We start from the raw sequence: 26,664 nt of genomic DNA on the forward strand, positions 1-26,664 counted from the left end.
TCAGCTCTGGAAGCTTGCAATTTCCCCTACTGAAAGTTCCTAATTCATTACAGTATTTTATAATGTCTGGGGTAACTAGAGCTCTCAAAAATCATTGCACCACAGAAAGGAGATCAAGGGCAGAAACAAACTGCATTGGACTACATTTTCAAACATGGGACATATTTTCAAAAGCATGACTACGGGATGGGAAAATTCAGCCAATTTGTGCTATTTTTTTTTTTTTAAAGGTTGGTGACTATGGATGCTTCTATGGGCTTGTCCAGGTCAAACACCAGCTGATGCCTGGCCTGGTTTTATAGGTTCACCCCACAGCACTGCAAAAAAAGGAAGGAATTTGGGTGTGCAAAATTCCCCCCCAAAAAAAAAAAAATATCTCTGTCTCCCTAGATACTCTTGCCTAAAGGCTGACAGAAGCCTCCAGCCAGCTCCACTAATGAGACAAGGAAGAGACAGGTGTGTGACTTAGCTCATTGGCAAAGGACAGCCTTTGAAACAGAATCAGGTGCAGGCACCTGTTGTGTAGGGACATCTTGGTCATTCCTGCACTCTGCTTGTGGCATGTGGTTATCAAGATCAGCAGCAAATCGTATCGTGTAGGCATGGCTTAACAAAGAATGTTTCATTAGTGAGGCAAGGGAAGAGATGGTAGATGGGCTTTCAACTTGGTTGGTCTCCATAAATATTGAGAGGAGAGCTTCCCTCCCCCCCCCCACCCCACTCCACTTCAGCTCCTTTATTTCAGATTGCTGCCCCGTTGCATTCTGAAGTACCAAAGCAGGGCTCAGATGTTCCCTTTGCAAAAAAAAAAAAAAAAGATGTTCCCTTTGCTCTGTGATCAAAGGAGGCAACACCACATTTATTTAATTTATTGGGCACTAGCTGTCTAAGGAGAGCTGAGCTACATCATATGAGCACTAGATGTTAATCACAAAATTCTTTATTTTTATGGGTCATTAGGAAAGGTTAACTGATCGGGAAGCATGAATAGAATTTTTTTCAGCTTGCAAGCGACTGGCAGTTTTCCTTAGCCCTCCATTTCTAATCCCAGGTGGCTGTTATCTCTGTTCTGACTCCACGCAATGTTCCTAAGCATAAAGTGCCAACATCCAAACACTTGCCTGATGCAGCAGGTGATTCCTGAGTGAAGTATAATATACAGGTGGCACTTCCTAAATGTCTCATAATCTTAAATTGTGCATCAGTTCCCTTTTAATGCTGAAGATATTGGGACGCTCTGAGTGTTTCAAATGTTTACAAATTGTTAGCTTTGATAACAAAATGTGTGTGCTTCTCCAAAGTATCCAGCAAAACGCAAGCCATCCATCATTTGACCTGCAACACAGACTGCCCACCTAGGTTCTAGAGTGCATTTAAGATTATTCCTGACAGCTTGATACTAGCAAGAATGCACTAACAGCTTGGTGACTGTGGGGTGAGGAGAGAAGCATATTGCATCATGACTTTTGCAAGGCTGCTTTGATGTTTTCTGACACATCCCACCAAATGATACCCTTGGCCACTCACCCAGCTTATAAATTTACTTAAAAGGGTGTGACAATGCAGGGAAATATATCAAACCTCTGGCCTGGTTAACACTATTCACACATGCACGCACACACAAACTGGAGTTACAAGGTACAAAAATGAAAAGACATTGAAACAGGCCTTAATTTCAGTTATGGATCGCAGTTTCAGTGTCATGCAGAGGCCTGGAACCTGAAGCTACTAAATGCCTCCAAGGTGTCAACTGTAGGCAACATGGTGCCCTCCTGATGTTGTTGGACTATAACTCCCAGCCGCCCCAGCCAGCATGACCAATGGCCAGGGATGGTGGAAGCTGTAGTTCAGCAACATCTGGAGGGCACCACATTGGCTAGCCCAGTTGTAGAATGCACCCTTTACTTATCAGAACCCGCTTTAGAATTGAGGGCCCCTCCCTGGCAAGATGCCCTCTGGTGGGACCCTCAGTGGTTATCCCCTGGCAGCAGAGACACAGCAGGCGTGACCATTTTTATTTCCCAGAATGCCTAGGAGTAACACTACTTCCGAAGCACTGCGGGGGAATCAAATAGTGGGTGCTGGCAGCTGCCTATGGCCTGTTCTTTATCACAGGGTAATCGCAACATATCCCCCGTATTGCAGCTTCCCAACTGTTTTTATTGTCTTTTGCTGTTATTATTGCACACCACCCTGGGATCCATCTAGATATCCCTAAAACTAGCACTTTGGTATATTTATAGAAAATAAAGCATGCTGTGTTTTTTAATAAATAAAAAAGAACATGGTTGCAAAGGTGAAAAGCGGTATTTTCATTTATAAAGACACCATACGAGTACTTCTGGATCTGAACAGACAGATCTGAACAAAACCCAAAAGAGGGTTTTGTGCCATGTAAGAGAACTGAGTGGATTTTGTATTTTATTTTTTGCTGTGAGAACCACAAGAAACCACACACTCATTCATACTCAGAAGGACAACAGCTAGCTTTGAGCCAACCAAGCCGCCAAGTGCAATTCCAGAAATATGTCATGTCATATACATGCTTATAAATACCAAATTCATTACAGTATTCAAGTGCAAGTCTTCATGTAGCAAAAATAGCAGTGCGTGCGTGCACACACACACACACACAGAGCACCAGTGGGCTCAAGCAAACCTGAACACAAGTAGAAGTACAAAAATTTATAAGAACTAGAAAAGCTCAGTGGGCACAGTGGTTACTGCTAAGGGCAGATGGCCAGCAGGGAAGCCAACTTGGAGCAGGAGGCTTCCTTTTCGCTGCAGCTCCTACTCAGCACAGCCTTCACATCTTCTCTCAGCCGTGCCAATATGACTGTGCCTGTGGTTCTTTCCGTATCAGCTGTAAGAGAGCATTAATTTATTCAGAAAGGAAGAGCATTTAGTTTTGTATGAGGCATTATTAAGCATACAGAAAGCAGCGTACGAAGGTGGTTTTTGTTTTTATTTCGAAGAACTGGGGGAAGCTCCAGCAGTAAAATGAAAGATCAAGCGGAAATTCTCTCGGATTCGGACGGCGTAGGAAAGCAATCGGGAGCGGAAAGGGCCACCCTCAAACTTCCCGCCTTACACGCCTCCTAAAAGATGGTTGGAGGAACCGAAGAGGACAGAGCGCGGGCTTTTCTGGTTTGAAGCTTAGCATCTCAAGCTTCCCGCCAATCAGACAGGAAGAAACCACCAAGACTTTCCCAGACCTATGGAAGGCTTAGGACGAAACCCAACAGTTAAAAACGACCCATACAGCGAGTTGTAGAGGTGGGGAAAAGAGAAACTGGGATCAGTTCCTTGTGCGAAGACATAGTGCAATACCCGATTTAAAGGAAACTTTTCAGTATAAACAACTCCGTGTTTGTCTACGTGATATGAACAATGCGGAGTAAACTCACTATTTCCACGCCTCTCTAAACGTACCAAATTAACCAGCGAAGGCGCCGCAGCTCCTTCATGTGCTCCCCTCTCCCATCGCAGAAGCACTTTGTACTAACTCACAAAGTGGGGTAGAAGGAAAGGGAAGCGAATCTCAAGCTCTTCTCGGGATGCGGTGTAGTGGCTCTGAAAAGAGCCTTTGGGTTGGTGAGGCGCGGCGAGGGCGAGGGGCGCCTAAGCCCTCTCTCCGCGGATGCGCCGCGCCAGCTGGATGTCCTTGGGCATGATGGTCACCCTCTTGGCGTGGATGGCGCACAGGTTGGTGTCCTCGAAGAGCCCCACCAGGTACGCCTCGCTCGCCTCCTGCAGCGCCATCACGGCCGAGCTCTGGAAGCGCAGGTCCGTCTTGAAGTCCTGCGCGATCTCGCGCACCAGGCGCTGGAAAGGCAGCTTGCGGATCAGCAGCTCCGTCGACTTCTGGTAGCGGCGGATCTCGCGCAGCGCCACGGTGCCCGGCCGGTAGCGGTGAGGCTTCTTCACGCCGCCCGTGGCCGGCGCGCTCTTGCGAGCCGCTTTGGTGGCCAGCTGCTTGCGAGGCGCCTTGCCGCCCGTCGACTTGCGAGCCGTCTGCTTCGTCCGAGCCATCTTCGTAGATGCAGAAAAGAACTAAAAGCTGAGCGCAGAAGACAACATTTATACACTGGTTCTGCTCTCTGATTGGCTACTAGTAGATGAACACCTCTCGCCATTGGATACATTCGACTTGTTGATTGGTTGGAATTACAAAACCTCAAGCTCATTCGACAATTTGAAAAGGCGCGCATTGATGTTTAAAAATCGTCAGCAGCCTCTCGCTTTTTAAATTTTTCTCTCCGTTTTGCATTGGGTAGGCGCCAGGGGCGGAGGAATGCCAAGCTACGTGTAAACCTAAGGGTCGTATAGTGTCTCGTTCACATAAATTACCCTTTTAATTTTTTAAAAAAATAGAAAATACGCGTCCATATTTATCGAGCTGCCTCACAAAAACCACATCGCTTAGGAACTGTTTGTGTGCGCCTATATGTAACCCTGTTTATGTAATAAGGTATCCTCATTCGGGACCGTATTTTCCGAAGGTGTTCTGCAATTCCAGTAATCTCTTCCCATTTCACGAACATTTAATAAGTGAATTCTAAAAAAATAACTTGGGAGACTGTAGCAGGAACCCCCCCCCCCAATCATTCTGTTTGTATAAACTTCACACACACACACACACACACACACGCCACATTTCTGTTATAAATTCATAGAAAAATAGAAAATCAATCATACATCGGATTTGCACTGTTTCATTTTATTTTTACTCCATATGACAAGAACTAACAAAGGGGGGTGACTTAGTCCTGGTCAGCCATAATCCCTTCACTGTCTCAGCACATACACAGGAGCCCTGCCCATACCAACCCTGATGATCCCAGACAGAAGACAATCAAGATCACAAAGAACTTGCATATGGGAGTGGATTCAACATGGACTGAAACAAAGGACACTGATCAGATCTTCCCTCAGGGGGCAGGAAACTGCAAACTCCCCTTTGTCTCCTGGAAGTTCCTGGAAGTGACTCAGAGGGAGGGGGGAAAGGAGGAACCAGCCAGGTGACAAGACACTCAGGTTACCACCACAACTCCTCCCTCAACTCCTCCTTTCTGTAATGTATGCATGATGTTTCTGGGGGTGGGCTAGACCTAGAGGAGGGGAATTTCAAAAGTTTTTATAAGACCTTGCACACTATTCTTCTGGGTCTTTCCTCTCTCCTGCACGTGAGGGGAATACCCTGTTGCAACAGTTACAGATAGGTAGCCGTGTTGGTCTGCCATAGTCAAAACAAAAAAAATTCCTTCCAGTAGCACCTTAAAGACCAACTAAGTTAGTTCTTGGTATGAGCTTTCGTGTGCATGCACGAAAGAAGAAGAAGTGTGCATGCACACGAAAGCTCATACCAAGAACTAACTTAGTTGGTCTTTAAGGTGCTACTGGAAGGAATTTTTTTTGTTTTGCCTGTTGCAACAGTTCAATAAAGGCCAAGCCTACAGGCTGCTGTTTTGCTCCAAGTTATCCTGGTTGGTGTCTTTGTTTTGTCCAAGGGAGCCCTCGGATTTTTCCTGTAACAGAGACTGCATGGAACTTCGAAGCGCTGGCCTCTTTTGTTGTGCAACCGCACGTCTACAAACCGTATATAGGAGCTGGCTACAGCTCACCAATAACTGCAAAGCGCGGGTAATTCAAATTACCCAACTGTTATTTCTAGAAAATTGCTTCCCAATTCGTTTTTCTGCAGCCATCAGTCATTCTTTCTGTGCATATAAAACTACGATTTCATCTGAGACACAAATGAAGTAAAATTTATTCACCGCAGGAGAATCATATGAAAGAAGCTCTAGGGTATCTGTGCTTTGTTCGATCACTTGTTTATTGGTCATTTAGCTTTTAACTACTGTATAGTGGAGATGGCTTATATTTAAACTGCATTCAACTTTTATATATATATATATATATATATATATATTGTGAAGTTGGTGAAATGTAGAAATCTGAAAATATAATGCTTTTCAGATTTCTACATTTCACCAACTTCACAATTTTTTAAACATTTCAAAACTTTCTTCCCCCCTTTCTGCGGTTCCTTAAATTGAACTGTAATATCTTCTGCATATCCAAATTAACTTAATTTGCTCATTTATTCATCTACTTTAAATATATACTCTTATAAAACTGCAGGTTATTACTAAACTGCAGGTTATTACTAAACTGCATTAAACTTTTAAAAGGGGATAGACGTGTCGTAGAGCTCTCTTAATGAAAAAATAGGTGGCTCTTAAAAGAGCCGTTAGGTTGCAATGAGTGGCGGTAATTTACTTGGAGCTGGTATACTTGGTGACAGCCTTCGTGCCCTCGGAGACAGCGTGTTTAGCCAGCTCCCCGGGCAGCAAGAGCCGGACAGCCGTTTGAATCTCTCTCGAGGTGACAGTGGAGCGCTTGTTATAGTGCGCTAAGCGGGTGGCTTCCCCAGCGATGCGCTCAAAAACATCATTCACGAAGGAGTTCATGATGCTCATGGCTTTGGATGAAATGCCAGTGTCCGGGTGAACTTGCTTCAGAACTTTGTAGACATAGATAGAATAACTCTCTTTCCTAACTTTCTTCCGCTTCTTATCGCCTTTCTTATGAGTCTTCGTCACAGCTTTCTTGGATCCCTTTTTGGAAGCCGGCACTGACTTCGCTGGCTCCGGCATCTCTGCGTTTTCATGCGCTCTCCAGTCACCTCGGGCTCACGAGCGCTGCTGTTTTTTATATTGGCGATATGCAAATGAAAGAATTGTACTCTTCATTTCCTATTGGCCGAGAACTCGCAAAGAGTTATAAGCGTTCGCGTTTCGTTCATGATTGGTCAGCCAGATGCCGAGTGTCCATTGGCTGGTTTTGAAGCAATATCTCGGTTTGAGCCAATCACAACTCACACCGACTTTGACGGGAAAATGAAAGACATGCCGTTCGACCTGGCATAAGCGATGGTTCATTCACAAAAAACTATTTTAAAGTTTGAAAGTCGCTCCCTTCTAAATTGTCTTAAATTCTTTAAAGTAAATACACCGAATTCAATGGGGCTGAGCAGAAGCTGGCATTGATTGACAGTGTGAAGGTGCTCCATCTAGTTAGTTAATTGCCGTGAATCGTAGGACCCTTTAAGAACTAGCCAGCAAATTTTGACAACCGAGACAATCTAACCCTGGACACGTGGTACAATGTATCTTAGTTTTTGACAGCGGTTTCCCACAAGCATAGGGCTTGTAAATCCGAGTCCTAAACATATTGACTCAGAATTAAACCGCTTTATGTTTAAATGGGACTTACTTTCAGGAAAACCGAAACCCAGTTCTATGTATTTTGGCGCAGAAATAAATCCTACTAGCGACACCGTGTGCTCCTAACTATGCATGAGTGCAGCACAAAATTTGTAAAAATTCTCACCGAAGAGGGATTCATTCACACAAATACACCCCCCCCCCCAAAAAAAAACACCTCTAAATTGGATAATCAAGTAGCGCGGCTTCTCCCCCATCTTTCCGCAACAATACTTTCAAGCTGATTTTATTCATAGGCTCAAAGTTCAAGTTTTTAAAAATAACTTTCTAGAAATTAACTTTTCTGGGATGAAAGCGTCTCCCTCCTCTACTTTCACTTCCGTGCCCGCCTAACTAGATCCACTCTTCTCAAGAAGCTACAGGATACCAGACTGGCACACCAACCAACCCAGAGCAAGTTAATATCCCGCTAATCTAATATCTAATCTAATCTCTAATCTAATCTAATATCTAATCTAATCTAATCTAATATCCCGCCGATCTAATGACCCCATTTCCAGAAATTCAGGCCAATAATTCTGCGCGGTCCCAGGAGCAAGACCCACCGTGCAGTGACTGAAATTCTGACCAAACATGTGCAAGATATACTGTGGCAGGCGTGTTTTATGTGTATGTATCTATATATTGCAATAGTGTATGCACATTTGTGACAAGCTCTTTTTAGGAGGAGGTGGGTGGCTCTTAAAAGAGCCGTTGGGGTTTTTTAGCAGCGCGCGGGGCACGTCTACTTCTTCTTGGGCGCCGCCTTCTTAGCCTTGGCCGCTTTGGGCTTGGCTGCCTTCGGCTTGGCCGTCTTGGGCTTCACCGCCTTGGCTTTGGCCGGGCTCTTGGCGACCCTCTTGGGCTTGACGGGCTTGGCCGCTTTCTTGGGGCTCTTGGCCGCCTTCTTGGCCGCCGGCTTCTTGGGCTTCTTGGGGCTTTTCTTGGCCGCCGAGGCTTTCTTGGGCTTCTTGACACCGCCGGCCGCGGCTTTCTTGGCGGCGGGCTTTTTGGCTTTGACCGCTGCCGCCTTCTTCTTGGGCGCCTTCTCCTTGCCCTCGCCGGCCTTCTTGCCGATCTTGAAGGACCCCGAGGCGCCGATGCCCTTGGTGTGCACCAGGGTGCCTTTGTTCACCAGGCTCTTCAGGCCCAGCTTGATGCGGCTGTTGTTCTTCTCCACGTCGTAGCCTCCGGCCGCCAGGGACTTCTTCAGCGCCGCCAGGGACACCCCTTTGCGCTCCTTGGACGCCGCCACCGCCTTGGTGATCAGCTCGGTGACGCTGGGGCCCGAAGCCTTGCGCGCTTTGGCGCCGCCACTAGCCTTCTTCGCCTTCTTGGCCGGAGCCTTGGAGGCCACGACAGGAGCAGCAGCGCTGACGGCAACCGCAGGCGCCGTTTCGGACATGATGGCGAGGAAAGAGAGATGCGCGACACACAAACAAAAAAGATTCCCGACAGAAGAAAAGTGAGCTCAAGTAGGTCAGCCGCTGTTTATTTATAGAGAGGAGCTGCCTCGTGATTGGTCCGCTGCAGGGCCCGCCCCTCTGCCAGGCAGACAGGAACTCTTTCGAGCGCCCAGTTTGTGTTTCTTTCGAGTTAATAAAGTGCAATTTTTACACCATACCGACCACCAAATAATCAAATATATCAACCGGGGCGAAGAGGGAAGGGTGCTTCGCATTCGTTGCTTTTTTGAAAGCTCAAAAGGAAAGGCAACGTTTGGAAAAGGGCTCTTAAGGCTCGGCTGCAGGAGCTGGGGAGACCTCCCAAGAGCGAAACTTTTGTTTTTCTTTGTAAATTAAAGCAATCTAAGCCCCCAAAACACCCGAAAAACTGTGCGGGTCACATCTTCAGACAGTAAGGTCTGTCACAGGACGTGGTGTGAGTTTTTAAAGCTAGTCTCCTCGTTGCAGGTGGACTTCAAGTAAACGGAGGTAACACAAGACTACACAAAATAGATTCACCATTGCTAATCGGCCAAGCCCTTACCAGCTTGCCTGCGCTATAGAAAAGGTGCTAAATATTGTATTATTTAGGTACATTCAAAGCCAATACTATATTGATAGTGTATGATCACACACACAAACACTATTCAAGAGTTTAATGCAGAATTTAAATTACAACCCACAAGTTATGTGACTGACTGTTGGACTTCACTGCAGCTCTATTTTATGCAGACTGATTTAGATACCTTAAGAATGTTATAGAAATTTGAATAAATAATTAAAACCCACCTATGTTTTTTCAGAACAAACCCCTGGAAAACAACGATTAGACTCCAGGTGGTCCTTAGTCTCAAAGTGAAGAGGGCAGGTTCACTCCTCAGTCTTACAGCACATTCTGAGATAAAAGCCATCTTGCTTTCAAAGGAGTGTATTTCGAAGTTACTTGGCGTCAAAATCCTATATATGTATATATATAAATGCTTATCGTGGGTCACAGTTAGTGTAAATAGACAACTCCACAGGTGACCGTTTGTGAAAAATACGATTCCCCTTGTTAAGGCTGCATCTCTAAACAAACTAACTTGGGAACAAGTCCCATTAACTAATGTGAGCCTTATTTCCTAGATGCGGCCACAGCTAAGTACAGTATATTTGAATTGGAATCAATGGGATTCCCCCCCCCCCCCTTCGCCTGGACTTTGAAGTGCTCTCCCATAGAAATTACTGGGATTTATAACTCCGTCGCGTGCACGTCTACAAGGAAATAGCTCCCTATGAGTTAAACGGAATTTACACCCAAGGGTGTTAAAGGCTCCAACCTCACGAGCTGAAGTTCACGCAGTTTGGGATAATAATAAAAAACCCAAGAAAAGTGCACTGTAAACTATGAGAAATCGGGAAGGGGAGGTTCAACCGTAAACAGTAAATGTTCGTCTTTTCCTGTCAATATCACTAATCGCTAAAAAACGTCAAAAATGAAGAGACAGTCCAAAATGTTCTCAAACGAGAAGATCTTATATAAAAAATTTAGACGAGCTTAGCAAAGGAGCTTCCAGTGAGAGAGACTTTATACAAACAAAGAGCCTGTCGGCTGGTATTGAACAACACTGAACACAAAAGGCAGAATCCGCTTGATTTTAGGGGGAAACTCGCCATTGGAAAATAATAAATAAATCTATAGGGCTGCTAGGAGGCGGTCCGTAGGTGACACATACCAAAGCGGGAGTTTTCGAATGGAGAAGCTGTCCAATGAGAATCTGCCCCACTGATGTCAGCCAATGGGGACAGAGACAGGAGCGCACTATAAATAAAGGGTCGCGATCACCTCCCTCCTCTCTTCGGAGTTGTAGTTGCGGCTGGTTAAGAGCTCATCCCCGTGTCTTCGTGAGTACAAACGCGCCCCAAAGATGGCTCGGACGAAGCAGACGGCTCGCAAGTCGACGGGCGGCAAGGCGCCTCGCAAGCAGCTGGCCACCAAAGCGGCTCGCAAGAGCGCGCCGGCCACGGGCGGCGTGAAGAAGCCTCACCGCTACCGGCCGGGCACCGTGGCGCTGCGCGAGATCCGCCGCTACCAGAAGTCGACGGAGCTGCTGATCCGCAAGCTGCCTTTCCAGCGCCTGGTGCGCGAGATCGCGCAGGACTTCAAGACGGACCTGCGCTTCCAGAGCTCGGCCGTGATGGCGCTGCAGGAGGCGAGCGAGGCGTACCTGGTGGGGCTCTTCGAGGACACCAACCTGTGCGCCATCCACGCCAAGAGGGTGACCATCATGCCCAAGGACATCCAGCTGGCGCGGCGCATCCGCGGAGAGAGGGCTTAGGCGCCCCTCGCCCTCGCCGCGCCTCACCAACCCAAAGGCTCTTTTCAGAGCCACTACACCGCATCCCGAGAAGAGCTTGAGATTCCCTTCCCTTTCCCTCTACCCCACTTTGTGTGTTAGTACAAAGTGCCTCGGCACTGCGATGCGAGAGGGAGAGGTGGATTTCAGATCACTTCCCGTATACATAAGTGTCCCCGTTTCTGCTTTATGAAGCGCCATTTTGGGAACGGGAAGGAACTAGTTTGAATTTTCACAACCCAATCCTTGACTGGTCGAGGAGCGAAGGGCTTACTTTAAGGTGCCCTCGAGCTTCACTTGCGGTTTTTAATTGGGTAGAAGCTTAAAAGGGGTGTGGAGAACCTGGGGCCCCCAGATGCTGATTTGACTTTACTCTGCCGTTATCCATAACCATTGACCCCGCTCCTATCCTCTGCCAGGACTTGCGATCTTCCTGTTCTTTACATCCGCAGAAATATTTCCTCCTGGCGAACGTTTGAATCATCCGATTTCCAAAATACTCAAGCCAGAGCAAATGTATTTGTATTATGCATACACCTACCCTGTTCTCCCTCTGCCCGGCAACATTTTTTGGGGGGGTACCCATTTGAAATCCTTGCTCTGCTTTTGAACTTTTTAGGCTTCGCTTTCCTCCAAGGAGTTTAAGGAGGTGTACAGTTTAAGGGCTCTCCCCCTCCCCTCATTTTATAGCAAACACCCCACCTGCTCTCTGTATAATAAATCTGCTGTATAATAAATCCATCTAGTTAGCTGAATACTACCTGTCATTGGCTGCCAGCCCTGCAACCCTTTTATAACAGAGATGTCAGACTGGGCATGGGGCCTGTATGCCTGAACCCCACACAAGCAATTGTTAGGTATTTTGGATTTCAAATTATTGTGATGTGAGGTGGTCCACCTCTAGATGGTACAAAACCAACTGAACCATGGCAATTCTATGGCAAGCATAGTACTAGCAATGGGCATACATATGTGAAGGACAATGCATTTTGCCTTGGATTAAGGTGCTGTTCCAACGTTCTCGCACTGATACTGGACAGAAGACACAGGATTTCACATTTCACTCCAGTTGTCTATGGAAGAGGCTTGGTGCATCCATCTCTCCACCCCCTTCAGCTTTTATTTTTTATTTGTATATTTTTTTATTGATTTTCTTTTCCCATAACAAATATTCAATATCATTACTAAACATTAATTTTCTAGTTCCCCCCCTCCCTGTTGACTTCCCCCAACATTCATTTCTGGTTTGTTACACCAAATGTTACATTCCCCCTTCAGCTTTTACACACAACTTACTTAATCAGGTGATGATTATGCATACACATCTATATCCAGTTAAAGTAGATATTCATATTACATTCACTAATATTCTTTAATGGTCAGTCTATATGTATATGCCATCTCTGTGATCTATGAATGGAGCCTAGGTTCCTTTCAGGTTCATTTTTAAAGGGGGCAAGAGATACTTTTTAAATATACAACTGTATCATGTTTCCCAAATGGAATGAACGGCTATTCTCCCTTTTATGGATTCTTCAGATATTAGGGATGTTTGCTAGAGTTCTCTTAAGTCTAAACCATCATTAGCTACCTTCCATAGGTGCTGTTTGTCAGGTCGTCAGGCTACTTCTTTTCCTTCCTAAACCCAAAATAGTGCAGATAACTAGTCAGACAGTGGTGTATTACATCAAATATTTATTCTCTTTCAATAAGACAATGATCGCTCCTGTCAGCAAGAAGCCACAGTAGTGAGTGCAGGATACACAGGGTGCAAAATGTTTGCATGCCATATATGCAAACAGTAACCTGCCCACCTTACAACAATGTGTAAACCCATTTTTCTCACCCAGCTAAAAACAGCATTACAAAATATTTACAGAAAGCCACCAAAACAAAACATAAAAACTTGATCAGGTATATGTGGAAGAAATGCTTTAACAGTGTGTTCTGGTTCCTCAAGTAATTCCTCCCTTTAACAAAAATAAAAAAATGAGACAACAGGATTTTCCATGAGCACACAGACACAACCAAGTCTTTCATTAAAAAGTGAGTAGAGTAACTGCACCCCTTTTCCACTCTCTGCAGTGGTCGTTCTGCCAAATGTGATCACAAGTTAACTGGGATGGGGGACTATTGTCACAAATGAAGGAGCTCTTCAACCGGATGCCACTATAACATGGAACCTCTGCCCCTAAGACAGTAGTCTGATCTCATAATCTGGGAACAGATTGTCACAGTAGCCCCTCCATTTCCTTCATGAAAGCTTCATAGACATCATCTTTTGTCTGCACAGAAATGGGAGCAGAAGAGCCAGCCTTGGGTGTTGCTTTGGTTATCTGAACAGAAGGCTCATCATCAGGTTTTCTCTGGGTGGTGGCAGCTGTCCCTTTGTTCTCTCGGCGAACTCGCAAGGCCGTGGGCACGAAGCGGGTGATCTCAGCCTTGGGGTTGGTGATCTGTGGCTTGGCGCTGATGGTTGCTGTGGCTTTCTTCTCAATGGTGGCTGCACTGGTGTCATCCGCCTTGGGACGCTGGATCAAGCTGGGGGGAGCACTCAGCACCCCAGGATTGGGAATGGGAGCGGGGGGAAATAACCCAGGTGGGGGCACCAAAGGAGGGCGCAACATGCCTGGACGAGGAGGGGGGATGCCTGGAGGAAGAGATAAAAGTTAGCCTGCTACTCTTTGCTCAGAAGGAACCAATACCAGCATCAGCTCAAGTTCCTTTAGCCTCCCCTTAATTTAAGGTCATTATATTTGCAAAATTACATGGGACACACATTTTAAATCATCAAATTCCAACAGGTGTATCAACGGTTCATAAAACCTAGAGTGTTTCACTGTGCTGGAACAAAAAGGACAGGAAAATATCACCCTCTAATTTTAGGATTCAACAACAGCTTGTAGTTGACCACTTATAAATTATGATTTTTATTAAGCAGTACATAACTCTTACTACATAAAAATACTTAAGATGAAAGCATACGCCACTAGACTAATTTTGTTTATCCACAACAGTGAATAAAAGAGATCCTGTGAGTAAACTGTAGTATTACCTGGAGGGGCTGGAGGTGGTAGGCGAGGTGGGGGTCCTCTTGGAGGAGGGCCAGGAGGCAGACCTGGCGGTGGACCAGGTGGAGGGCCAGGGGGGCGGCCAGGGGGAGGTCCGGGAGGCAATAGTCGTGGTAAAGGGCCACGCATTCCAGGCAACCCAGGTGGCCTAAGAAACGGAGGAGCCCCTGTGAAAGCATTTGCACAAAGACAGTTTAGTTTATGGGTTAACATGGCAATTCCTCATTACCATTTACCTGTTTTTGTGCCAAAGAGATGTTTTTAAACTACCTTGCTTTTTTACACAAACACTCCAACACAGCCCATGGTAATGGTGACCACTTTTTTATCAAAATACATTGCTTTTTCCTTCTGAATCACGTCAAATCATTTACAAAGTGCCAGAGATGTACGAAAACAGTCATCCACCCACTGGGTAGCTGCCTCCCCCACCCCTCCTTTTGTTGCCACGGCTGCAAGAGACTGCTTAAACAAAAACTGAGTATCTGCCTGATGAGAAAGACAAGTGTTTGAAGTGCAACATTCATGTGACGTTGGAGTGGGAAGCCTCCATCAGTATGCTAGCTGAGTAAGACAACTGCCTGTTTTCGGGATATCCAAGCTGGGAGCCCAAAGCAAAGAGAAGCCTGGATTTCTTAAATTTCATCAGGTGCTCACCAGGAGGAGGACCAGGAGGGAGGCCAGTAGGTGGCCCTGGAGGCCTCAAGGGTGGTGCAGGAGGTGGCCCAAGAGGGGGTGGCCCAGGCATGGGAGGCGCTTGCATCTGAGCTGGAGGAACAGGCTGAGGTGGTGGCTGCTGCTGTGGCTGGGATGCTTGAGAGGCTGCCGACGATGCTGTCTCAGCATGGGCCTCTTCCGTGCTTTGCTGCTGTGGTGTATCTTCAGCCTCTGAGTCATCATCGTCGTCATCATCTTCCTCTTCAGAATACTCCTCTATCTCTTTGCCTCCCTCAGGAATTTCTTGGCCTGCAGAGAAATAATGCAGGCTTGATCTTTAAAACAGATTCTGGGACTTTAAAAGGCAATATAGACTACAGGCCAACATTAGAAAAGAATGATTTAAGGCCCAGGAAAAATATTCTATCAGAAATTAAGAAACTGATATTGAATGCTACAAGTATCTCCATAGGGCGGCTATGGCAAGGCCCAAATTTCCTCCAGGATGTTCCAAGCCCACTGCCTCGTTCCTGCATCCCTCCTGTTGAATGGGGCCTTGCATAGATCGGAAATAAATTCCAGCAAGTGGCATGGGACCTAATCCAGAGTAGGAGCGCAGGGTTCAGAATTTTTCTTACACCCACTTTCTTTCTTCTGAAGCATGGAGATGGTTGCACAATGCTTCCCCCATCCATGGCACACCTACCCATCATTAAAGGTGTCCCGCTGCCCTGTGGTGTCAAGGAATTCATTTTCTTGCTAAGTTTCGAAAAGCTAGATAGAATTGGCTTAGGGATTCCTCAGTGTATCTTCAAGGTTTGAAGGTCTACTTAACACTCTTCTGCAATAGTCCTACGTTAATATTTTGTGGGCAGCCGCTTATGGGGTTCCTTCATCCCACAGTGTCTGAAAATCACAGCTGCATACCAGCTTCATCATGACCAGTCTGAGAAAGCTATGAAAGCATCCTTTAAACCAGTCCCTGCCTTCTGTCTTCATATTAATTTAATCAGGGGTTGGGGACTCAGGAATTTGGAAGACAACCACACATGCAAATTGTGAGTTCAAAGTCACTGCTGTGTCAGTCAGCTGATGTGCTAAATGGTCCCATATCCTAGCTTCTATTCATAAGGCACTTTCTAGATAGATTTTTAATGCAAATCCTTGCTTAATAAACTATTTGTGAGTTAATTTCTCTGGGTAAACAGACTTCCATAGCTAGCAACTAAAATAAAGAAAGGGGGGGGGGGAATAAAGCTGAGAAAAACCCAGGCTTTCTTACCAGCCATTCGCAGCATCATGGCCTGAAGTGGCGTGAGCTCTTTCATGTTCTTCTTCTTCTTCTTGCGTGATTTTCCAGGTATCTCAGCAAACCGTACACTATGACCTGCAGAAGTAAATTGACGGAGGATTAGGAGTTCATCAATCACCTCTTCTCAGTTTTAATGTCTGGAATGCTTTAAAAATCCTGGCTCTTCCATGCTGCAATTCAGAAATTTAAGTAGCTATGTATTTTCAAGGCTTCAAGTGCCTCTTACAGGTGAGCACATTATCCGCTAGATTTTATGATGTACAAAGCCATTTATCTTTTCTAACAACCAAATGGCCTAACATTATTATTAGCTATTATTTATAAAGTGCCTCGATGTCCCCGTTTATTGTTCTTCTAAGCTGGTTTCCTCCAGATGCTGTTGGATCCCAGGGTTCTGCTGGCTACAGCTGATGGGAGTCGTACTCTAAAGCAACAGGATGGTGCCAGGCTGGTCTAGGCATTGCACAAAGTTAATGCCCACACAGTACCCTTCCACAAGCTTACAATGTTAATATGCATGACACGAAACAAAAAAACAAAAAATGGCAAGAGGGGGAAGAGCAAAACAGCAGATTCAGACACAAATTCTTACATCAAGTTATAAAATTGTTACAATAACCAGATGGAACAGCCATTAAGGGAAACAGTTCTAAGAGGAGAAGGAGCCAACCCACGTTTGGTCCCAGCAGAGCAGACTTTGCTGTATTAACTCCCCCTTTGATGCAGCCACTATATACATCAGGTGAGATATGTATAAGACTAGTCAAGAACAGTATGTTTATAAAGAAAGAACTCAAGAGATTGCTTGTACCACTCTACCAGCATTACAAAATAATAAATCCTATGAAAGAGCTTAGAACAATAATTCAGAGGTTGGTAAAGCATTCTTGCTTGCTCTCATCTACTCAAACACTATGAAAGCATAACTATTTCAGATCCATTCTCCTGAGCAGCTTACCCAATTTCTTGTCTTCACCACCCTCCCTCTCAGCCGTGTCATCGTGATGCATGAACTCTTCCCCTTCGCTGTCTGCATCACTTCTGTCACTGTCGCTGTCATCAGTAGTGTCATCATGCTTGTCCTGATCCATGTCCTCGGGATACCCCTCATCTTCACTGGTACTGGAAGCTTCATCATCCTGTCCTCGTGGACCTGAGTAGTTCAAACATGAAGCCACCAAGAAAAGCAACATTCAGCTTGTTTTGAAACTGTGAAAGCTTTCCCTTACAATACGAAGGGGTAGGGAGGTGAAGAGGAGAATCAACAGTTCAGGTCCAATACTCTCCTGTAGACTTCACAGCCAAGAAGGATCATTATGAAATATCAGAATACCTGCACCACCTGCCCATTTTGATTTCTGGACGGCTGGTTTCTTCTATAAACCCACAGATGTACAGCAAAGTGTCTACAAATGAGCATAGCTGGTGATAATTTATATAATATTGTTCCCGAACAAAGCAAAAAAAATAAATAACAAAGTAGGTTAACGCTGACAATTTTTATTTAGTGGTGACATTTGAACATCATTGTACACCATAGTTAATGGTTTACCTGGAACATACAAACTGCTTCTGCTTCGCTCCTTCCTTGGCATGGTCAACAAAATACAATCTCTGGCTTACCATTACATCCAAAAAGCCACTGTTGGTATGCCAAGAACAAACCTTGGTTTAACACTGTGGCTTGGAACAAAACCACAATTGCTGATTCAGACATATTGCTCAGCCAGGGATCATTGTTTATCACTCATGCTAGAGGAGTGTTCCATTAACTATGTTTAACTGTGGCATGCAAAGTATCATAGCAGTCATATCCAGAAAGCATTCACATAAATCTGAGATTTGGGGAAAGGGGGGGAGAGTTCTAAATAGCAAGCCTAATGTATTTCTTGGGAACTAGTAGCTTTTTAAAAGCACATACATGAGAATACATATGCACACCAGCTATTTCAAATGCTTCTTCCATGCTCAAAACATGGGAATGTCTTACATGGCTTTCCTTTCTATTTATTTGCCAACCATCTTTTAGGCCTCCTTCAAAATTGGCAGTGTGTCTTTTCTTCTCCTTACAGATCTGTGTCCTCAAAACAAAATCTAGTTTTACATCTTTTAAAAATACAGGGGAGAATGAACAACATATGAAACTGTCAGGAATATTTCCCCAACTTTTCCACAAAGCACAACTGCCTGCTTACAGAAGAATATGCAACCCCAGGCACCATCCTCAAATACAATGGTAATAATAATATAATATAATAATTTATTATTTATACCCCACCCATCTGGTGAGTTTCCCCAGCCACTCTGGGCGGCTCCCAACAGAACATTAAAAACACGATAAAACATCAAACATTAAAAACTTCCCTAAACAGGGCTGCCTTCACATGTCTTCTCAAAGTCAGACAGTTGTTTATTTCCTTGACATCTGATGGGAGGGCGTTCCACAGGGCGGTCGCCACTACTAAGAAGTCCCTCTGCCTGGTTCCCTATAACCTCGCTTCTCAAAGTGAGGGAACCGCCAGAAGGCCCTCAGCGCTGGACCTCAGTGTCCGGGCAGAATGATGGGGGTGGAGACGCTCCTTCAGGTATACGGAGCCGAGGCTGTTTAGGGCTTTAAAGGTCAGCACCAACACTGTGAATTGTGCACAGAAATGTACTGGGAGCCAACATAGGTCTTTCAAGACCAGTGTTATGTGGTCTTGGCAGCCACTCCCAGTCACCAGTCTAGCTAACCGCATTCTGGATTAGTTGTAGTTTCCGGGTCACCTTCAAAGGTAGCACTTGCGGATGAGGAAAATAACTACCTGTCTCTGGACTGTAAGACACCTCCTCTTCTCTTCTCCGAGGGGCCATCTCTGAGGTGAATCCAACCTTCCGACCATACATCTGCAAGACCTGAGGTGGAGGCGGCCCTGGTGGAGGTCCTGGAGGCTTCCTGCCTGGAGGTAAGCGAGGAACACCAAGCCCGGGGGGTGGAAGTACAGAAACAGGCCGGACAGGAGGTCTAGAAACAAGGTTTTGAACAGTTTAAGAGCTAAGGATTTACAAGCTTTTCAGTTTGAGCTAGAGTGCTGGATGCCAATGCAGCACCAGCTGAGCTTTTGGCCTAGTTTCTGGCTACTTATTTATGCCCTGTGAATATTATGCCAACTGTCTCCCTAGTGGCTGAAGTTAGTATTTCTTCTCAGCCGGCAACGAAACAGCTGACAGCAAGGACAAGAAGCTGAGCACCAATTCAATTCAATATATGCATGTGCCCCAGATTTAATCGACAGCCACACTTAACACTTTTCTGTACTAGCATGCAGCCCAAATGATGTCAGTCTGTGTCTTGTGCCTTAAGCTATGCTTCAAGAACCACCATTAAACCGCATGAACAAAAAGCAGCTCACAAATTATAGCATGTGGCTTTTAAAAGCTCTAAAAGCACAAGTAAAATAACAACAAAAGCCTATTTAATCACAGTAGCAGCATCAGATTGTAATCCACACAGACCAACCCCAAAAAGAGCTTTGGCCTTTTCCAGTGCATTTCCTTGCTTACCCATAGGCTGATGTCTTTTTGAGAATAGAGGGGGGCTGCGCTCCAGGCAGGGGGATGTCCTGAATGAGGATGTTGGAAGGGGCATGAGGCATATCTGGCAGGGGGATACTCTCCACTTCGACATGCTGAGCATTCTGAAAGAGATTTTTAAACATTCCCTTAGGTTAATCTTCAGGAGGTGACAATGGGTATGTGACAGAGAGGCGAGACAAGCGCCCCTCCATCAGCTCAACTGGGATCACCCGATGCCTGGATCCTCTCCTCCCTTGCTCATTATGTATCTTGATTGTATATCCCAGGCATAGGCAAACTCGGCCCTGCAGATGTTTTGAGACTACAGTCCCCATCATCCCTGACCACTGGTCCTGTTAGCTAGAGATGATGGGAGTTGTCGTCCCAAAACATCTGCAGGGCTGGGTTTGCCTATGCCTGATACAACCTCATGAAAGACTTAGCCCTGGAACCTACTTATCTTCCTCTCCCCATCCCATTTCTTTTGAATTCTGTCACTTAGACTGTAAGCAGTTAGCATAAATGAAAACCACATTTAATTTTATTTTTTTAAAAAAAAAAAACTCCTAGCTTTAATAATCAGCCAAGAGGGCTTTCACTTCCCTTCTGAGCCATGTCTAGTTGATTGTAAGCCTGCAGGCAGGAATAGTTGTGGGGGGGGGGGGTTGCATAGCACTTAGCAAATTTTAGGTGCTTTATAAATGAGAAAGCAACATGAAGCAATCAGTGGCATAACATTTAGTTTCCTGACAATTCATAAATGCAAGCAACCATTTAGAAATAACATCACACGACCAGTCAAATTAATGAAATAGTCATTTAAACCATTCCAATGAAATCTGAGGAGGGAAAAGTGAAGGTTTCTGGTCACCAAACTACATAGGGAGGAGATTCAGAAAATCCAGTTTCTATGTAGATGAATTTCAAATGCAACACACCACTGCCTGCATGTACTGTTACCAGACATATGCATGGTGTGCTTGTAATTTTTTTAAAAATGCAGTAGGGCTTAGAAGGAACCAAGCAACTGGCCTTGGACTGTCCACACTTAAGTAAGCCAGGAGGAAGAACCCTTAAATCAATGTCATTCAAATCTGATGAGGGCAGATACCTTTACAGCATCGAAGTACTGACTGAGCTGAGATCTCTTCTGCTCATATTCCACTTCTAGTTTGCGCAACTCCTTGTAGATGTCTGGATTCTCCTTCTCATAGAGCCGCAGGATACGCTCAAAGGTCTCACGCAATTTCTTACGCTTGTCCTTCAGCACCTTCTCATTGAGCTGGGGTTGCTGCACTGGGTTAAACTCTGATCCAGTATTAGGATTGAGACCACCACGTGGAAGGAGAGAGATTTACAAGCAAAGCCTGAATTAAGTCATTGTTTTCTCTTCATCTCACCACACCACGTTTATAACACATGTGCCATTGTGGCATCCATGTTCAGAAACAGAACCCTGAAGAAAGCTTTCCTCCTGAGTGCCACTAAAAGAGAATACATATTTGGGAAGACAGCTTACTAGTTCTCAAATAACTCTTTTAGTTCCCAGGTGCCCCAGCCTGATCAGCAACCCAAGTAGTGACTAGGGAAGAGGGAGAGGGCCTTCCTGGGCCTGGCTTCCCATTCAGTGAATCCTCTTTCTAAGGCAGCTGGCCTGGTCCCATCAATGTTTCTAGGATGGCTTCTAAAAGAGAGAAAGGGCGGGGAGCGGGGAGCTACCAACTCTCTACAGAAACTGGCCACTTGAGTGTACCCAGCCCTTGATCTCCTTACTCCAAAAATAAAATAAAAACATGGTATCTGATAACATTTGTTACATCAGCCAATGTGTTCCTCCTCCAGATACTTTTTAACTTTTAAGTCCCGTAAGCCCCAGCCAACATGACCAGTGGTCAGGGACAATGAGCGCTTTAGCATAACATATAGAGAGTACCATATTGCCTACCACTAAGTCTTTCAGCTTCACATATACATTTGGCCCCATCTGGTTTCTGCATTCAAGTTTCCCCCAACCCTCCAAAAGGTTTATTCAAACCTACCCATTTCATCAAGTTTTTCCATATCTCGGATTATTTGCTTGGGATCCTTCATCTTCAACACTGCTGCTCTCACCATCATGCGTTGCTTCTTGTTCTGGACTCACCAGAAAATGAGAGAGAGTGAAAGATTTCTGTATCGGCCAAACCAAGCAACATATACAATACAAAAAAATAGGGGGAGCCAGGAGTGGGTTTTTGCATGACAGGACTGTGAGCTCAGTTCTGGTACTGGGAAAACAATTATGGGCCAAACATGTGCTTAGAGACACCCTGTTCCTTAATTTTAAGAGTCTGTTGCCCCCACTATAACATATCTTGCATCCAGCTCTACTTGGAGGATAATAAGTTTCTAGTTTTTTAAAAAAGCAGATCCCACAAGACTAAAGTCTGCACAACACTGTTCTAAGTTGTTAAAATTGATTTTGCATTCCAGTTTTAAAGGCAGTGTGTTAACACACCTTCACATTTATATCCTATCAACCTTTACAATCCTCAGTCTCTAGTTCTGTGGGGTTTTATATTACTGGCTTCCTGTTTAAAGACACTTGAGTACTTGGTCAAACACTGCTAAGATATTTATACTTACAGATGAGAATAAGACTAATCATCAACCAAGGAAAACTATAAATATATAACATTAGTACTAATGCAATTCTATTAAAAATGCATTATTTCTCCAGCATTAAGAATACTTGGAAAATACTGTATTTTTAAACAGGAAAGGGCTCATCAGCAAGAACTACATTAACAAGGTATGCTTTACGTTAGGAACATAACACATAGAAGTACAGGGTCACCAGCCTTCATTAAAGCAATGATCTCTCTCACCTTCTTAAGCTCCCTTTTTCGAGCCTCCTTGCCTGCAAAGATATAAATGCTCAATTTCAGACCCAGTACTAGCAAGCTTTGGGCTGCAATCATAACCACACTTATCATGGAACTCATTGTACTTCAGAGTACACTTTGAATCCTAAGAGGTATTGTACCTGTGCCAGGGAAGGAGCAAAGCAGGAACTGGGCAACATGCACCAGAATGCTGCTTGTTCACAACAAACAACAGCCGGACAGAAAATCTGGTTCTAAGTCTAAGTCTATAAGGAATCTGGAATCTAAGTCTATAAGGCTTTACTTGTATACTTTATAAAAGCACACACCATGTTGCCTGACCAACCCTGAACACTTACTCCACCTTTTTCCAAAACTGTCTTTAAGGAAAAGAAGTTGAGTGTTCTACCATCCGAAAGGAATCTGACTCTTGCAAACATAGCCTGTGTACACACTATACCTTTAAAGCACATTTGAAGGAAATTCTTTCCCTCAAAAAAATCAGAGCACTGTAGCTTACACCACACATAGCTATAATTCCCAGGGACCCTTAATAAACTACAGTACTCAAAATTCTTTGTGGAAAAGACTGTGCTTCAAAGGTGCTTTGAAGTTATAGTGTGTACATAGCCATAGTAAACATGGACCGACTTGAAGCTGCACAGAAGTGCACTTAGATTAAACTACGAGAAATCCTATAATTAACAGACTGCAGTGAACCAAGTCATACTGACTGCTCTTCAAATAATTTAATATAAATATTTGTATATGAGATTTATAAAGCCGCAACGTTATGCCTTCAACTGATTAGATTGAAGTAAAGCAATCTTCTGAAGAAAAATCTCCACTTGACATTACCACCATCCCATTATTTTATATTCCTGTACATTCCTTCACTGACATTGTTTAATGCTAAACCCATAGTATATTGTAACATTTTTAGCCTGCAGTGTTAAGTCTTATACCTCAGGCTACATTAGTGTTCGAAACTCCCATTGTTACAGGCACATTTTGAAACAGGGAATTTAATTAGTGTGAGCAGTTTCTGAGCTCTGGGAGCAGTACTGCGCCTCAGATTTCAAATTAAAACTGCAGAGCGGAAGGAAAGGAGGACCTTTTTCTGCCTCCCCACTTCCAGCTACTCTCTGAAGACTGGAGAAGAGACCCTCTTAAGAATATTGGGGGGGGGGGTCAAGGGAAAGACTAGACCATGTGGAAAATGAACATAATATTCTAGCCAGCAATTCATTCATTTTCAGCTTTGTATTCTTGTTATTAAAAAAAGTGTGCCTAAACATTCTGTTGTTGCACCTGTAACCTAGGTTTAAGGTGTGATTTGGCTCCTAGCTTTCCTACCTTAGTTTCTAACACTGTGCTAGATGCTTTCAACCATACGTCTCCCCTAAAACCCTCCCCCTTACTTTAAAAAAATAAATTCTGTACACTTACGAGCTTGATCTGTGGGATTCATGAACTTCCCACTCTTGGTGGATGACGTGGATCTTCGCCCCATTTTGACAGTTTGTTTATTTTATTGCTTCACTGAATGAAAGCTAGACCTAGAGGAGAAATATATATATAATCCAGCATAAACGTCAGTATTAAACACACGAGTGAAGTCCTGTAAGTCATACAGAAACACATCTCACTATAATAGTCATGATTAATAATAATAATAATAATAATAACAATATAGTATAAATAATAATAACAGCAATAATATAGTCTAAGATTTTTTAAATAAAAAAAACCATTTTCTGTTAAAGTCAGGCATTTACTGAAAAACGCTCGCCCTTGATCCGACCAGGGTTTTAACACCGGACTATCAGGAGACGCAGCTCTGCACAAAGCTCCAGCCTTCAAGGTATAAACAACTGTTTATGCCTATGAAGATGAAAGGATTTCTAAGTCGGGAAACGGTAACAGGTTACCTGGCGCCAAAGCCGGTGGCTCCAAGCAGGGGGAGGCGGACAGCCCAGATCCGCGCCTGACCCCAGTCGATCCACGGGGCGCGAAGGAAGAGGCCGCAGCCCGCCAACCCCGACGGCAGAGCGGAGTCCGGTCGCTCCAACGAGAGAAAGGCCCTACAGAAGCCGCGCCTCGGATACTCTCCGCGTCGCCGCCATCTTGAAAAGCCGTGCGATCTCGCGGCAACAGCGATAGAGGCGCGGAACGGCTAGAGTAGCCCACAACCTGAACTTCCGGCAAAAATGAGGAGCTTTGAGGCACATGGACGTCTCATCAAAGACTCGTCTTCCGTCCCCAATTTCCGGGAAGTTGATTCGGCCTGAAGTAGCGGACCATTAAGGACGTCAGCGTTTTAGCATCCCCAGCCTAGGATACCCGGAACAAAAGGAGCTCATACGTTTTGTTTTTAGTTTAATTATTGAATTTATATATACCGCCCTATGCCCGGAGGTTCACAGGGCGGTTTACAAAACAAAATCAAAATATAAAACCACAATATATGTACAGTAATCAAAATTAAAACAACAACCTAATAACAATTCCCCCCTCCAAAAAAAAGAACCACATTTTAAACGGACATAGGATGTCATTGAAATCAACCAAAGCCCTGGTTAAAAAGGAACGTTTTTGCCTGGCGTGGAAAACTGGGAATATATGCAACTCATACTGCTTCCTCCTTCCCCTCAGCTGTCGCCTGAGGCAACCGCCTCACTCTGCCCAGTGATACAGCCATCAGTATGGGCGTCTGTAGGAATTTTTCGGGGGGGGGGGGAATAAAGCATTAAAAAGGGGAGCAGTGGGTTTTTCACACGAAAACAAGAACAGCAGCTGTCCATTTTGCCTCGTATCTCGGGTTCTACGAATGACAAAAACTTAACTCTTTGGAGAGGTAAACTGGAGATTATGGCTCTGCGGAAGTCAGTGCTCCCTTCCTCTCCCCGCCTGCACTTTGCGGGTATCTTACATGCAATGGAAGTAAATGCAGCATAAGGCTTTGCACGCAACTGAGCTTTGGGCTGCAAATTGTGAGTGACGTCCCAGGGGTCGCCATTTGGGACCGGCGAAGTGTGGTTGGAGTATGTTTGACCGTTGGCAATACTGGCTGGGGCTGCTGGGAGTTGGAGTTCAAGAACACCTCGAAGGCACCATGTTCGCTATCCCTGTGTAGTTTTACCGTTTGCTGCAACCCGAGAGGTGTTAAGCGTCGGGGATTTGGAGCTGGAAAATCAAACTAGCTTCTGACATGCTCGATTGACAGTATACTACTTTGCACCCCAAAAAAGTAAAGAAACCCTATCTCAGCCACAGTATCATGGGGATAGTGGTCTGTAGTTTATGCAAACTCCCCCGACAGCAATCACGTTTTTCTCACAAAGTCCTAATTTAAAGCAAGAACTACTTCTTTCTGAATGGACTCCTGCTTCTCAAGTACGCTAAAATCCTCGATTTCTTTATTATTTTATATAGGCAGTTCTCATTTCCATCCTGGGATGTGGAAACGTGAAAGGGAATCATAAAGTTTTTTTTCTTTCTATGGGATTTCCAACTATTTTCCCTATATACTTGTCCTTGTTACTAGACGCTCCAGGCTGCGACGTCTCTTTGGTACTTTGTATTTAGAATTACTGTAAAGTGGAAAGGTGATCAACATCAGACCGGAAGTGTCTGTATAGGACTGAGACCGTATACTTGCCCCCGTCTCTATGGTAACGGTAGCGTCCGCAAACCTCTCTTTCCAGTTCGCCTGAGCTCAGAGGTGCTCAAGGCCGGTTTGTCCTTCAGACCTCCCAAGGCCTGCATCTCTATGGTTAAGGTTTCTCATAATCGCTAGGCAACACTGAAAGAAGGTGCCGGGAGAGGGAGGGCGCCATTTTCTGTGTAGAAGTCCGTTATACCAGAGAAGGCCGAGAGGGGGCGCTCGCTTGCCAGTCCTGAAAATAAATTCTTCCAAGTCCTTTTCTTGCACAAGCTCAGAAATAACTTTATACTGCAAGGTTCAATCACACAATGCTTTTTAGAGGGAAGAAGACACACAGTTCAGTTCAGATCATATTATATTATATCGAAAGAGCATTAAAAATGCTTTATATAAAACATGACTCCGGGCAGTAGAGAAGTTTGACTTATAAACGTTACCCTAAGTACATTTTGTTGCAAGTCCCATTGATAGCAGTGTCAGTTACTTCCA

General features: G+C 44.7%; 4 protein-coding genes and 1 pseudogene across 6 annotated transcripts; 1 reads left to right on the forward strand and 4 right to left on the reverse strand.

Annotated features, from left to right (window-relative positions):
* Positions 1 to 2,947: 2,947 nt before the first annotated feature.
* Positions 2,948 to 4,569, reverse strand: LOC307225545 (histone H3.2). The gene has a single exon (XM_079993433.1). It carries the CDS (start codon positions 4,030 to 4,032, stop codon positions 3,622 to 3,624), a length of 411 nt encoding a protein of 136 aa, XP_079849559.1. The 5' UTR covers positions 4,033 to 4,569; the 3' UTR covers positions 2,948 to 3,621.
* Positions 4,570 to 6,148: 1,579 nt separating this feature from the next.
* LOC307225447 (histone H2B 7 pseudogene) lies at positions 6,149 to 7,696 on the reverse strand (annotated as a pseudogene). Its single transcript has one exon. The product of its transcript is annotated as a histone H2B 7 pseudogene (transcript).
* Positions 7,697 to 7,774: 78 nt separating this feature from the next.
* LOC307225477 (histone H1.5-like) lies at positions 7,775 to 9,511 on the reverse strand. Its single transcript, XM_079993336.1, has one exon. The coding sequence runs from the start codon at positions 8,671 to 8,673 to the stop codon at positions 8,014 to 8,016; it is 660 nt and encodes a 219-aa protein (XP_079849462.1). The 5' UTR covers positions 8,674 to 9,511; the 3' UTR covers positions 7,775 to 8,013.
* A 938-nt stretch (positions 9,512 to 10,449) lies between these two features.
* LOC307225535 (histone H3.2) lies at positions 10,450 to 12,175 on the forward strand. Its single transcript, XM_079993428.1, has one exon. The coding sequence runs from the start codon at positions 10,621 to 10,623 to the stop codon at positions 11,029 to 11,031; it is 411 nt and encodes a 136-aa protein (XP_079849554.1). The 5' UTR covers positions 10,450 to 10,620; the 3' UTR covers positions 11,032 to 12,175.
* Positions 12,176 to 12,727: 552 nt separating this feature from the next.
* WBP11 (WW domain binding protein 11) lies at positions 12,728 to 24,667 on the reverse strand. Of its 2 annotated transcripts, none has more exons than XM_079994493.1 (12): positions 24,440 to 24,667; positions 23,958 to 24,061; positions 22,512 to 22,543; positions 21,684 to 21,777; positions 20,756 to 20,952; positions 19,633 to 19,766; positions 18,894 to 19,093; positions 17,048 to 17,242; positions 16,060 to 16,164; positions 14,778 to 15,086; positions 14,105 to 14,287; positions 12,728 to 13,699 (listed from the first exon to the last, which is right to left on the reverse strand). In XM_079994493.1, the coding sequence occupies exons 2-12, from the start codon at positions 24,019 to 24,021 to the stop codon at positions 13,281 to 13,283; spliced, it is 1,932 nt and encodes a 643-aa protein (XP_079850619.1). In that variant the 5' UTR covers positions 24,022 to 24,061; positions 24,440 to 24,667; the 3' UTR covers positions 12,728 to 13,280. The 2 variants fall into 2 exon arrangements, with proteins under 2 accessions (XP_079850619.1, XP_079850620.1); XM_079994494.1 differs by having other exon boundaries at positions 23,958 to 24,050; positions 24,433 to 24,667.
* Positions 24,668 to 26,664: the final 1,997 nt, after the last annotated feature.

Source organism: Podarcis cretensis (genome assembly GCF_951804945.1).
Source record: "Podarcis cretensis genome assembly, chromosome: 10".
In the NCBI taxonomy this organism is placed as follows: Eukaryota; Metazoa; Chordata; class Lepidosauria; order Squamata; family Lacertidae; genus Podarcis; species Podarcis cretensis.

What these genes read in the sequence shown, in the direction of transcription:
- LOC307225545 (XM_079993433.1), bottom strand. Translation starts at nt 4,032, where the DNA reads ATGGCTCGGACGAAGCAGACGGCTCGCAAGTCGACGGGCGGCAAGGCG.
- LOC307225477 (XM_079993336.1), bottom strand. Translation starts at nt 8,673, where the DNA reads ATGTCCGAAACGGCGCCTGCGGTTGCCGTCAGCGCTGCTGCTCCTGTC.
- LOC307225535 (XM_079993428.1), top strand. Translation starts at nt 10,621, where the DNA reads ATGGCTCGGACGAAGCAGACGGCTCGCAAGTCGACGGGCGGCAAGGCG.
- WBP11 (XM_079994493.1), bottom strand. Translation starts at nt 24,021, where the DNA reads ATGGGGCGAAGATCCACGTCATCCACCAAGAGTGGGAAGTTCATGAAT. An exon ending in GTCTTACAGTCCAGAGACAG is followed by an intron (nt 17,243 to 18,893) that starts GTAGTTATTTTC and finishes TGAACTACTCAG; the next exon opens with GTCCACGAGGACAGGATGAT. An exon ending in CATGATGCTGCGAATGGCTG is followed by an intron (nt 15,087 to 16,059) that starts GTAAGAAAGCCT and finishes ATTTCTCTGCAG; the next exon opens with GCCAAGAAATTCCTGAGGGA.